This window comes from Corvus hawaiiensis, chromosome Z (assembly GCF_020740725.1).
Source record: "Corvus hawaiiensis isolate bCorHaw1 chromosome Z, bCorHaw1.pri.cur, whole genome shotgun sequence".
Classification (NCBI taxonomy): domain Eukaryota; kingdom Metazoa; phylum Chordata; class Aves; order Passeriformes; family Corvidae; genus Corvus; species Corvus hawaiiensis.
The window spans coordinates 55,878,321-55,891,171 of NC_063255.1; the positions used below are offsets into that span (position 1 = coordinate 55,878,321).

The 12,851-nt window shown below is 37.0% G+C and overlaps 1 protein-coding gene across 5 annotated transcripts in view; it reads left to right on the forward strand.

Annotated features, from left to right (window-relative positions):
* KIAA0825 (KIAA0825 ortholog) overlaps nt 1–12,851 on the forward strand; it is a 242,690-nt gene that overhangs the window by 111,742 nt on the left and 118,097 nt on the right. For all 5 annotated transcript variants that reach the window (XM_048292974.1, XM_048292976.1, XM_048292978.1 and 2 more), the window contains 3 exons: nt 7,100–7,297; nt 8,825–9,058; nt 10,685–11,093. In XM_048292974.1, the coding sequence (XP_048148931.1) occupies nt 7,100–7,297; nt 8,825–9,058; nt 10,685–11,093 (841 nt within the window). The remainder of the gene's footprint in view (nt 1–7,099; nt 7,298–8,824; nt 9,059–10,684; nt 11,094–12,851) is intronic.

Consider the following 12,851-nt stretch of genomic DNA (forward strand, 5'->3'; position numbering starts at 1 on the left):
AAATTACCAACTCCATCAAAATTCTGGCATTGTTTAAATCTGTACCAATTTGACACTTTAATTTCAGGTTCTTGATGGTCATTATTTTTGTGCTTTCTTCTAATGACTCCTTGGATTTAATAATCCTGAGTCGCGGTCTATCACACAAGTGAAAAAACTAGCAGCTGTGCTAGTCCAATGGCTCAACCACACACCATTTTGGGGAAAAGTAGTCTTGCAGATTTTGTTCACAAAACTTGTGTGTTAATCTATAACCTTGTTCTCATTAGAAGAGCAGAAGTAAATCTCTTTGAGTAATTTATGTCCTTGTGCAGAGGTAGATCTCTCCTCCAGGTATTTGTGGATCATCCAATATGAAGCTTGTGAGTACCCCTGAAAGTTTTCTTAGCCTCTTCATGATAGCAATCTGTGTCATGGTAGCCTAATGGTTAGGAGATTACTTTAAAAGTGGCATCTCTTCAAAAGGTCCATCTGACCAGTAAATTTATTGGATTCTGTACCTGCATAACCAATGAAGGATTTACTGAAGTTATGTACTTCTAGCTGGAAGACAAGAAAAAAGGGACCTTAATCAGATATCCTGTTCCATTTGGTGATTTTCTAGTGATAAGCTAGAGAAAACAGTAAACAGATTTTATGGAGTTTCTGACAACTTATATAGTAATTTCTGTTTGGACTATAGTGGAGCCGTGTTGTGAATCACTTACCTTTTCTTGACAGAGTGTGAAGACAGTCTCTGATACATGTGTGATTGACTTGGTGTCTGTGATATATGGTCATATGGATAGCTTTTCAAAGACTTAGTAATTTCTGATAGGAACTTCTTGTTACAGTAGAGCTCTAGAGTGAATAAGTTTTAAGAAGGTAAGCTTTTTAGTATCTATCCCAATACATGGAGTAACACAAGGGAGCTAATGTGGCCATAGGACTAAATTCATTATTGCCTCATCAAATTTTGGCTGTCAGAAGGTCACAATTTCTGCATACTATCCCATAAAATCAGTACTGGAGGTATTCTGACAGTAATGTTTTATTTTCTATTGGCCATAGATAAGATAGATTTTGCACAAGTCACTAACTCAGAAATTCATTAATGGAAGCTTCTTCTCAGATAGTTGAAAATATAAATTGTTTAGGGACAAAAAAATCTAAATGGAGTTGAATGAGATTAAAATGCTGTGGGACTGGTGACATATAAATATATTGCTACAGAAGCAGTTTGCTGATACATTAATAATTTATGGACTGATGATATAAGTGTTGGGGTCCCTCCCCTGCCGTGTAGCCCTGGGAGAGGGGCCCTGAGGGCACAGACACGGGGTTTCCCTGCCCCTGCTCAGCCTCGTTCCCATTGGTTGGTTTGTGTCCCCTGCGCGGGCAGAAGGACCCTTGGTCCCGTGACTGGAACAGTTCCTCAGCAGAGCTCCGGCCATGCGGCTGGAGAAATAAACATCTCTGAAACAGCTATCAAGAATCTGTCTGTCCATATATATATTTCCTTTCCACGGGACTCCTGGTTTGATATATGCGTGTTGCAGGATCCCCACTGCAACATAATGGTGGAGATTTGTGAGCAGAACGATCCCCGATCCCTAAGCGACTGATTTGTGTGAGTAAACCCTGGAAACTTTGGATTCCTCTTCTTGGTTTTGCTTTGCTATTCCATATCTAAACTATGGAGGAACCGTGGGAAGACTCTTGGCTCTCAGAGCCGCATATGGACATTTATCTTAAACTTAAAATGATTCTTGAACAACGATTTGTAAATTTTAGCTTGATTCAAGCTCAAAAAGAACTGAAACACTTCCTGGCATGGTTGTTTAAGAACTTTTTCTATGTTTCTTGGGATTTAATTCTTACCAAGGGCTTTTGGAAAACCGTTTGGACACAGTTAATACTGGAGTCAAAATATATGCCGATGGAAGAATATTTTCGTGAATATTATTTAGTTACCGAGACTGTTGAGCAATGTCAGCTGTGTCCTGGCGAAGGGAAGCGTGGCGCAGGGACCGTGCGGCCCAGGCCACGTGCACCGAGCGCTCTGCGAGCGGCGGCGAGGCAGTTCCCGCGCGCGGGCGGAGCCACGCGAGCCGCAGTGTCGGTGGCGGAGCGGGGAGCGGCGGGACCCGGCGGTGCCCGAATGGCCCCGTGCAGCGCGTGGTGGAGCGAGCCCCGGGAACGCCCGGCCGAGAGGGGCGGCGCGCGGGCGGCGGCTGGCGGCGATGGCGGTGGAGCGGAGCCGCGCCCAGCCGAGACGTGCGCTGGAGCCGGGCGCGGGGGAGTCATCGCTCGGGGGCCCGGCCGAGACGTGGGTGCAGCGCCCGGCAGCGGCAGCGAAGCTGCGACCAGAGGAGGCGACGCACGGAGAACTGAGCGGCGTGGCCCGGCCCGGCCCGCGCAGCCTCGAACGCGACCCCGGGAAGTGCGCGCAGGCACGAGCAGCCCCGACAATTCCAACACGGGAGCGACCGAAAGAGAGAGCAAAGACGCAGCGAGACAGAAAACAGCAGCCACTCGGAAAAAGGAAAAGATCGTAGTACCTAAGATCTTAGGGATAGTAAAATGGTATAATGTTAAGCAAAATTATGGTTTTATAACAAGGTGTGACAACCAGCAAGACATATTCGTGCATAGAACTGCTATTAAAAAGAATAACCTTGAAAAATGCATCCCAAGCTTGGGAGATGGAGAGGTGGTGGAATTTAATATTGTAGTAGGGAGAAAAGGGTTACAAGCATCGCAGGTCACTGGGCCTGATGGTGTTCCTGTAAAAGGCAGTATATATGCAAAAAATCGTAGTCATGTTAGACAGTATCTCCATTGTAAGCCCCCCCTACAGTTTCCCTTTCCTAATCCCACCTTTCCCTTTTACCCTATGTCCTATTACCCCCAGTGTATTCCCCATCCGTTTTTTCACCCATGGTTTCCCTCGCAAAACCATGCTTTTGCCAATTGTTTCCCCAAAAATCCCTTTCCAATGCCGAGTGGGGGATGAAAAGGGGGAGGGAAGAAGTTAAACCCTCTCCTGCCTCAGTTTCCCCACAAAGCATGCTCAGAGTTCTGTCTCCCTTCTGTCAGCCCTAAGATGTTCCACAGAATCTGTTTGGACATTTAAAGACTCAGGAGGGTGGCTTGTTTTGTCTTGAAACGGTTCTTGTTATGTTTATCCAGTTGTTTTCATTCTCCTTTTATTAAAATAAAACGGGTGAGGTGTTGGGGTCCCTCCCCTGCCGTGTAGCCCTGGGAGAGGGGCCCTGAGGGCACAGACACGGGGTTTCCTGCCCCTGCTCAGCCTCGTTCCCATTGGTTGGTTTGTGTTCCCTGCGCGGGCAGAAGGACCCTTGGTCCCGTGACTGGAACAGTTCCTCAGCAGAGCTCCGGCCATGCGGCTGGAGAAATAAACATCTCTGAAACAGCTATCAAGAATCTGTCTGTCCATATATATATTTCCTTTCCACGGGACTCCTGGTTTGATATATGCGTGTTGCAGGATCCCCACTGCAACATATAAGTGTTGTTAAAGCCTCTTTGCCATGTCGAGCTTTTTAGTTGTCACAAATTTAGGATATATTGGATTCACAGGTAGCAGCTAATACAGGGCTTATTATTATTTGGAATCTATTAAATTGAAACGGGTAGATTTAAGGTCTGCATTTTATTCAGGGTAAAAGTAAAATGACCCTGAGATTAGCTCACTTGGTTAGAACATGGTGCTGTTAACAACAAGGTTGTGAGTTCAATCCCCATATGGGCCATTTACTTAAGAGTTGGACTTGATGACACTTGTGGGTCCTTTCCAACTCATAATATGCTGTGACTCTTCCCTGAATCTATGATGTAAAATTTTTCCTTGGAATTTAAAATTAAAATAATACACTTTCTGCCAATATGAAGCTGTGTTCAAGGGTACAATAGATTTTAGCTGCCATTGGAGAGGAGCAACTCTGAAAGAAAAGTAAAATGATCTACCAGGTCAGATACAGTAAAGGAACAGAAAAAAAGTCAATGATAGAAGAATCACTGAGGATGTAGTGTACTGCAGAGTCCCTGTTGAAGGATTTGATTCTATAAACAAGTAAAGCATATGCTTTTGGCATTCTTTATATCCTTATAAGATGCTGTGATTTAAAGAAACTTTTAAATTCGGTAAAGAAAGCAAAAATTTCATGCTCTTTGCAAATTAAAGACCTATAACAGAAATAATTTGCTCCATCTTCAATTCCTCTTCCTAAATGAAACATGTATGAATTTAAGTTTTGACTACCTCTTTTGATCAAAAAAGACAGCATAACTGTTTATAGCTTGGCTGTTGTGCATGGATTCACCAGGGAGAGTGAAATCTAGAGTCAATAACAGAGGATTTTTTAAATTTGGCAAGATTCATTTTATGGCTAGACTTGTAGTAGATAAGTGCTAGATGAGTGATAATGTTGGCAAATTACTGAATGGTATTTCTATCAGTAAGAAAGAAATATGGGTAAATTGCACTTGTAAGTCTGCCTTCCTGAAGTTATGTTTTTAAAATACGTGGTAGTATCCCAAGAGGTTTAGTGCATTATTTTGTCATAGGAAGAATGATTCATTGTGAATGGTTAGGGCATAGCTGTTATTCAATAGATATATAATTTTCCTATAGAGATACTTATTAAAAAAATAATATTTTCATATTTTAATATGCTTTGGTATTTTTTGTGCGTATAGAATATCATGCTATATGGAAACAACAAACAGCTGATTTTTTTTTTATTCTGGCAGGTATCTAGGTAAATATGTAGCCACATTTATGGATGAATGTTAAATCTTCCTAAAATGATAAAGCAGCATCTCCTTCGAGCTGCCTGTGGGAGCTTTAGGTTCCCTTCACAAATTAGCTTTTGCCATACAAATGCAGTCATTGAAAAAAGGAGAAATGTATAGAGGGAAGCATCACAGGGCAGTAAGTATAATGCCGATCATACAAATTCTGTTCTTATGTAATAATTAACAAGAAGGCTGCATTGGAGTTCAAACTGAGATGAATATTTAATGTTATGACAGGTGAGTTACTAAATGTAAAAGAAAAAATCTCAGGCAAGAGAAATCTACATATCTTTCTGTAGACTCGTAATTCATAATATTTAACCAGCTATACTGATCAGGTAGCTAAACTTTTCAACTGACATTTCCTTTAAAGTCCCATTTAACCCAAAGTATTCTGTGATTCTATGACCCATGCCCACTTATAAATCAGAAAACTAATTTTAACCTGAGCTTTCAGGTTGTTCTTACAACAAGGACAAAAATTACTTCAGTGTAAAACAAGAAAAAGCTGATGAATACTTACACATTTTGTTATGTTTAGCCACAGAATGATTTACCAGTGGATTCATTAAGATCTTTGCTTAAAAGCACAAGAGTTGCATTATACAGTAGTTATAACAAGATGTATGTATAACCCCCTCTACAAAATTCTTTTACTCTCCTTTCTCGTTATCTAAATCTTTTGGTAACACTAAGTTGATAGAAAAGTTATTAGTAAGTTGTGACTCAAACTTTCTATGCTGCATGGTCATAAAACAAATTTATGCTTAATTTCAAGTCATAAGCATCTTTAAACAAACTAATTTCCCATAATGTACTGCAAAGACACTTTACGTAGTACTTGAAATCTTAGCAAACCTCCTCTCTAGAATTTGGTTAAATTAATTTTAAAAATATATACTTACAGTAATAGAATCAAAGTTCTATTCAGATTTTAATCTCACCATTTGAACTGCTTTTTGTGCTTTGATGGTTATTTCTTTGTCATACATATCCCTGGTTTGAGTGAATCAGTGGAATCCATTTAAGTCTTCACTTAGAAGCATCTGGCTTGGAAAACAATATATGTCAGCTCACTCAACTCATAGGGAAAAGAAAGTTGATTAAAAAACCATCTTATGGCTGATCCGTCTGCTACCTTGGGAAAAAACACAAATCCACAGCTTGCTGGTTATGAAATCACTGATCGTGTTTTTCAGCTTTCTACATCCTCTGTTTCTATTAATGTAGCATATTACCTAGACTGAGTGTTTTACAATAATGCATTAATTAGGTTGTAGGAATTCAGAAGAGAGTAAAATGAGATTTTTTTAATTCTCAAGTCGTTCAAAGATGCGTTGAAAGCAATGATTTTTCATTGTGGTAGATTTTGAAGTCTCCCATCTTTCTCTTCCACAGGTTGCTAAAGGTAAAGACAACCAAACTGGTGGAAAGCCATGACATTTTAAAGTATATTTTTATCTAAATACTTTTTACAGAAACCGTTGGGTTTGCAAACTAGAAATTTAAATTAAGAGTATTTAACTCTATTTAAGGTTATGGCTCTGGCCATTGCTTATGGTTGTTAACATCAGAAGCATATTTTACAAACAGATGGGAAGCTCAGGTCTTTGACATCAGCACAAGTCAAAGTCATTGAGTTGCATTGATTCCAGGAGTTTTAAACACAACCTTATCTTTTAGCTGGGAGATTGCTTTATAATGACTATCAGAAACATTTGTAAATATTTGTAAGAAATTATCACTGAACTCGATGATAATCACTACTTGTCTTTAAAATCTGTATACTACCAGGGCTGAGATTTTGTTTTGTGGAACTGATTTATTCTGAGTTTCATCTTATACTGAAAAACAAAGCCAGTACATTTTGGGCAATATGGAGCTGCTACTTTTCTTAATTTTTTATATCTAAATAGGATTTTATTATTTCATATTACTAATATATAAGTAAGAGGAGTTAAGCAGTAATAGCTTTTTGACTGTGATTCTGCAGTTCAGTTCTGCTTAATATTCAGTAAATAATCAATTCATAATACAATAAATTTCAATTTAATTTTTAATTAAATAGGTATAGTCCATGGTTTAAAAACATGCTTGAGTCTCCTTTTTATTGGCTACACATAATTCAGGAAGACAGTCAACTGTCATTAGGCAGAGAAAGATCAGATTTCAGTATCTGTGTTATTGTTTAAAATATTATTCAGATACACTTTACAGTTTGTTTTGATTAATACTGTCTATTACTGAGACCTTGAATTACTTGGAAATTATTGGAACCATGTTTTTGTTTATTTTGAAGGAAATGAAGCATTGAATTGTGATGAGCAAAGTTCTCTCTTGGAACAGGAAAATAACAAAATAAAAAATAACAATACTCTGATTGAAGCAATCTTCACAGTATTGTCTTACTGCACTTTATCGCCCAAATCTCTTGGCATTGCTTTTGAGTCCTACATGGAAAAAGAGCTGCTGTGGAATTGCTTATACAATATGACAGGTATTTAATTTATTAATAAGCATTTCAAATCTGGTGTTAAATCTTGGTTGTTTTTAGACATGTAGTGAACATTATTTTTACCATAATAAATCGGGTGAAATTATGTTAGCTTACTTCAAAATTACAGTATTATTGAAGGGTTTTGTGCAGTCAGGCCATGGTAGGAGTGGTGAAAATTTTGAGGAATGCAGAGGTTCCAGAGCAGTGTTTGAGTGGTCTGATTACCTTAAGTGTCTTTCTTACCAGCAGACTGGCTGCAGAACGTTTTTGTAGGTCTCTACAAGTAGAGGTTCTTCGCTTCTATGCATTTAACAGCTCCAGACCTTTGCTGCAATTTAAAAGTAAGGAAGCATGGAAGGAGAGTGGAAAAAGAGAAGGAAGGACTTCTTTTCCTGTTGAGGGAGAAGTAATCTGATGAGCATATAGGCTCTGGTGTCAACAGGCACTCAGCCTCTTTATTTACTGTTGAGAGGGAGAGCTGCCCTCACAATTAGAGCAACTAATTCTACCCTCAAAGAAAACCAGTATTCAACCAGAAGAAAGAGGTGAGGCTTAGAAGGGTGATACTGCAAATTATGGATTAAAAGCAGGAAGGCTTAAAAGAAGAGGAAGAAAATGGGAGAATGCAGGAGGGGAAGTAGAATTATGAACATCCCAAAATAGAAAACAGTGATGATGAAAGTGCTCAGGTACTTCTCAGAGAAAAATGGGATTGCAAAAAATAGAAGTTTAAGGTATAAGAGGATGAAAAACAGAGAAGTGGTGCCTGGAAGCTTCCAGAAAGACCATGATTAGATCAGCAAAAAGTAGAGGGAAGCAAACATATGAGCAAAGGATCTAAGGATCTGACATGTCAAAACACATCTCTGATATGCTCTGCAACACTCTGCCTGACAATTGCAGCTCCATGACAACGGAGAAACTGCAGTTTGCTGTGGTATTAAGAATGTGGAGAAGATTGATACTTGTTGTAATGTCAATAACTGTATTTAGGATGGTGTGTTTTGAACATGCAATCTCTGATGACATGCTGTGTTTCTGTTGATGACTATTATTTGTATGTGGTTTTGTTTCCAAAGTACCTTTTTTTTCCTTTAGTGTCTGTAGCATAACAGTTTGGGTATCTAATGAATGCAACTTCATTAATACTATCAAGACAAACAAGTAGAAAATAAGGTATATCTTTTTGCCTCATTGATAACTTGCCTAACAAGTAATTGAATGTTTTCCATATAAAAAGGAAGACATCAATCAGCTTAAATTGAATTTTTATAAACATATCAGTGGAGAAATGATAATGAAGGAAATAAATTGATTTTTTTTTGTCAGTACTGTATTAAAATGGTACCAAGATGCTATATGGTTTTGTATTATACTCTTTCTTTAACTTGTAATGGACCAATAGGTCTAATTTATTATGAATCATAATGCTACTTCTTTTCCATAAAAATGCTGAAAACACTTTCTGAAACAGATTTACACAAATGAATACACTTACTGAATATTTAATAATTCTTTCTTCTGAAGTTTCCAGTTTTGGTGAGTCAGAGCCAGAAGTTATCAGATGCTTGAAGTTGACTTTGATTAATTCAGTCAAGGGTGTAGTGAAACAGATAATTTCTTTGATGCATTCGTGGGAGGCGAGAGAAAACTATGGAACATACCAGCACAAGCAAATAGTTCCTGAAAGCTTACTGAAAACTGTTCCAAAGGAATGGAATTACACTCCTCGGGAAATGAAGAGAAAAGAACCTGGGAAATGTAGGTGAAATTTATACATAATATTTATATATATACAATACATCCTCTAAGTTTGTCGTAAGAACTTTTAACTCCTTTGCTCCAAAACTGGGCAGTTAGATTTTGTGAGTTGTAGTATGACAATGAACAAACTATTTCCTAACATCCTGTGGTGGTTGGTTGGGTTTTTTTAAGTACTTTGCTTTAAAATTCAGTTATTCTTTCTTGAGGCTTACGCCCAGACATATACAAACAAGATTTTGAAAATAATCAGTATTGTAGTATTGATAATAATAGTATTGAATATGTTTTCAGCATCTGGCAGTAGTCAGATGGGATTCAAAACAAAGTGAAGAATAATGCCTATACTTCAGCCTCAATGGCTGTAAACAGTTTTCCTTTTCATTATCATCTTTTTATTCAGGACTGTCATTCATCCCAGCTTTACAAGACAGCAATTTATGCTTGAATAAAAAAAGCACTGAAACTGTTGTGGAATATACTACTGCTTGGTTGTTGAAACAGTTAGTAAAGAAAGAAATCATATACAGAATAGGAGGTGTTTTGAAGGTGATTAGGTGTAAAGCTGATTTCTGGTGTGCATTTTCATAGCCCACAGTGCCTAAAGCATCTGTCATTTCAGGTCATGGTTCAGAAGGCTAACTTTTGGAAACATTTCATGGTAAATTATTGCCACCTGATTATTTTCAGTACAGTAGTATGTTCTGGCAGAGTTTTGAGTGTGTAGATTGTGGCCCAGCCAGGGCATAAATCCATTCTTTTTTTTCATACATCTTCACTGTACTCTCATTTTAATCTAGGACTTGTATTGCTATTTTATGCTAATTGCTATGTGTGAACTGATATGCAAGAGAGGTAAGACTCCAGGCTTCAAGACAATTTAAATTTGTATGTGTGATATCTAGAACAGATATGGCTTCTTTTTATAATAAAAGAAAAACATTCGGAATGCAGGTGCAATGACATGGAGCTTTTTTTAGTTGTTTGGGGTTTGTTTTGGTGCTATTTTAAATCTTGACTTAAGTCCATGCTGTGGATCACCTTTTGCTATACTTTTTCATTTTAAATGTGTCTTGGGTTTTGAGCAGCACAATTTCTTTCTAGTTACTTTTATAGCTACTTTTATTACCTGGAATCTTTAAAATGCAGTGCTATCTAGTGTAGATGTTTATATGAAAGATGATAAACTGAAGTTTTGTTGTTTTGAACATAGAAAGGGATTGATAAAAAACTAGAGATTATGAATGTGTGTAATATTCTCATACACTAAGTGTAATGCTTCAGCTGTGAAGTTGAAAAAAAATTGCAATTTTGAAGACAACTTTTTTAGCATTCAGAATACCTGAGTATTGTCTTTCTCATTAATCCTGTAATGACTGTGCACAGTAGGACTAATTGTTAAGAGTCACAGTCTAAATTTGCTGCTTTTAATTCATGTGATTGTTTCGAATTTGTGTGATTTATGTGCAGAAACCATAATAGAAGTGAAACTACAGTGTTGAGTATTTAAGCTTTTTGCCCATTTTCGCTACAAAAGAAAGTTAGAAATTATCATGCAATATTCAGAAGCATGTTAGAACTGTAATGTTAATGTTAATCATATCATCTTTTCTTTCTATTTTTAAGGCTTCACAAGGCTTGCAGCTCAAGCAGTATCTATTGTAATCAGCAAGTTACCTACAGTGATTGCATGTTTGCCTCCCCCAATTAAATACTTCTTTTTTCTGGCTGAGAGAAGAATGTCAAGAAACTTTGCTGAATTGAAGAAAGCTGGTCTGCTTGTCTGGAACTTGATTGTAATTATATGTCGGATATTTGAGGATGGAAATACTGCAGAATTTTTAACAGGTGCAACACTTGACAGATGGAGCAAAGAAAAACTCAGTTTAGTTCGTGTATGCTTAGAAAGTATTATGGGAAAACAGAAAAGTGGTCCTAAGCAAGTGACCCAGAAGATTATACAAAGCATTGAACAGCAAAGACCAAACTGGATTGAAAGCCAGTTGCTGAAGGCAAGAAAATTGAGCATAGACTGGTAAGAGCTTAGTGTTTTTCAAATGCAACTGTTTGCTCTTTATTTTACTAGATTATTGGCATGTCTATGGCTACTGCTCAATTTTAAGGAAAAGAGATGAGCAGTGATCTTATATGAAGCGCATTAGTCCTTAATATTGATGGAATATTGATGGCTTCATACATGGATTTGTAATTTAAGTTCATTGCTGAAATAGTAAAAGATGGTTGTTTCATCAGAACAGTGTGTTCATAGTACTACAAGATTTCTTATTTTCTTGATGAGCCAAAAACCAAGTCCATTGTTATAGCTTTCAAAATGTTAACAGGTACTAAATATATTTATAATTTAATTTTACTGTGGTGAGTAAATTAAGAGGAACTGTAAGAAGCTTTCAGTGTTCATCTGTGAATAAAAAGCTAGCATACTTCATTCTATAACATATCAAACCCTGAGGCAAATAGGGTATATCAACACAGGACAAGAAGAATATCCTGCTGTGCCTTTCTGAGAAAATACCAATTTTTCCTTCACATTTGATATTAAGATCTTTACAGTGATTTTTCAAGGAGTTGTGTACATGTCGATGTGTTTGTAGTCCAGTCTGTTTTAATGCTGCAGTCATGTATCATTCTGCAAAAATACCATTCATCAACTTTGCAATATTAGATTTATTGGAATTACATGACTTAATGAATTAAATTGTAACTACTGAAAGTAAGATGGCCGTTTTTTCAATGAGTATTCTTGAAGGTTGCAGTCGTTGTTGTCATGTCAGGATCTGTCCATATCAACAAAGGATACAGTGATTGTAGGTTGGAATCAGTGATACCAATGAATAGGCTTTCATGCAGTGCTTTAAGGGACAGTGTCCTGTTTCTACGAGCAGTTAATGTGGGTAGCAGTAAGCAGTAATAGCATCACACAATCGCTCATTGACATTGGCCTTTTCTTATCTTTACATTTCCATTTAATTCTAATTTACAAGGTCTAATCCAATGATTAAAAGATTGAAGCCAGATGCCAGTGATTGAAGGAGTTGTAGAATAAAAAACCATGATGATAATTTGTAAATTGATACTTAACACAATGGTCCCATAATACAATTTCTAATGTCACTGAGACAATAGGTACTTCTTAAAATACAAATACAGGAAGACAATATTGTGCATAACCTCTAAAAACTAAAACTTTAGTTAATTTGCACATCTTCTGAAGCTGAGAATTTTAAGTTAATATACTGCTGTATTTTCTTTTGTAAAATACCACAAAAATGCTGTGTTATACATTAGGTATCAGGTTGTGGAAAGTAAACATGGGAAAATGTTTTCTGTATGTGTACAGTGTCAACCAAAGAGAAAACTAGCGTATGACTAGGCCTGGTGATTTTAAGCTTAGATTAATGAAGAATACATTACCTGCTCTCCAAGTGAGCAGTTATTTGATGCAGTTAGGAAATTGACTCCCCTGACTTCAGTTGCATTTCTGGAATAGAAGTCTAATATGAATGTTATTTTTCTGTTTTTCATTCAAATATTATGAGTCAATATCTGGGGGGAAAAAAAGATCCAGTTTATAAATAGCTGAGAGATGAAATGTAGAGATAAATGTTATTATAAATGCAAATTACAAAACTAATATATTAAAGCTCAAATTCAAATATTCAATTAAAGTAAGTAGCAGCCACATAATTACTAAACTAAAAGTAATCTTTCAAGAGGAGATTTATGATTTTCATGTGATTTGTTTGAAACAGAAATTACTATATTGGAAAATCTA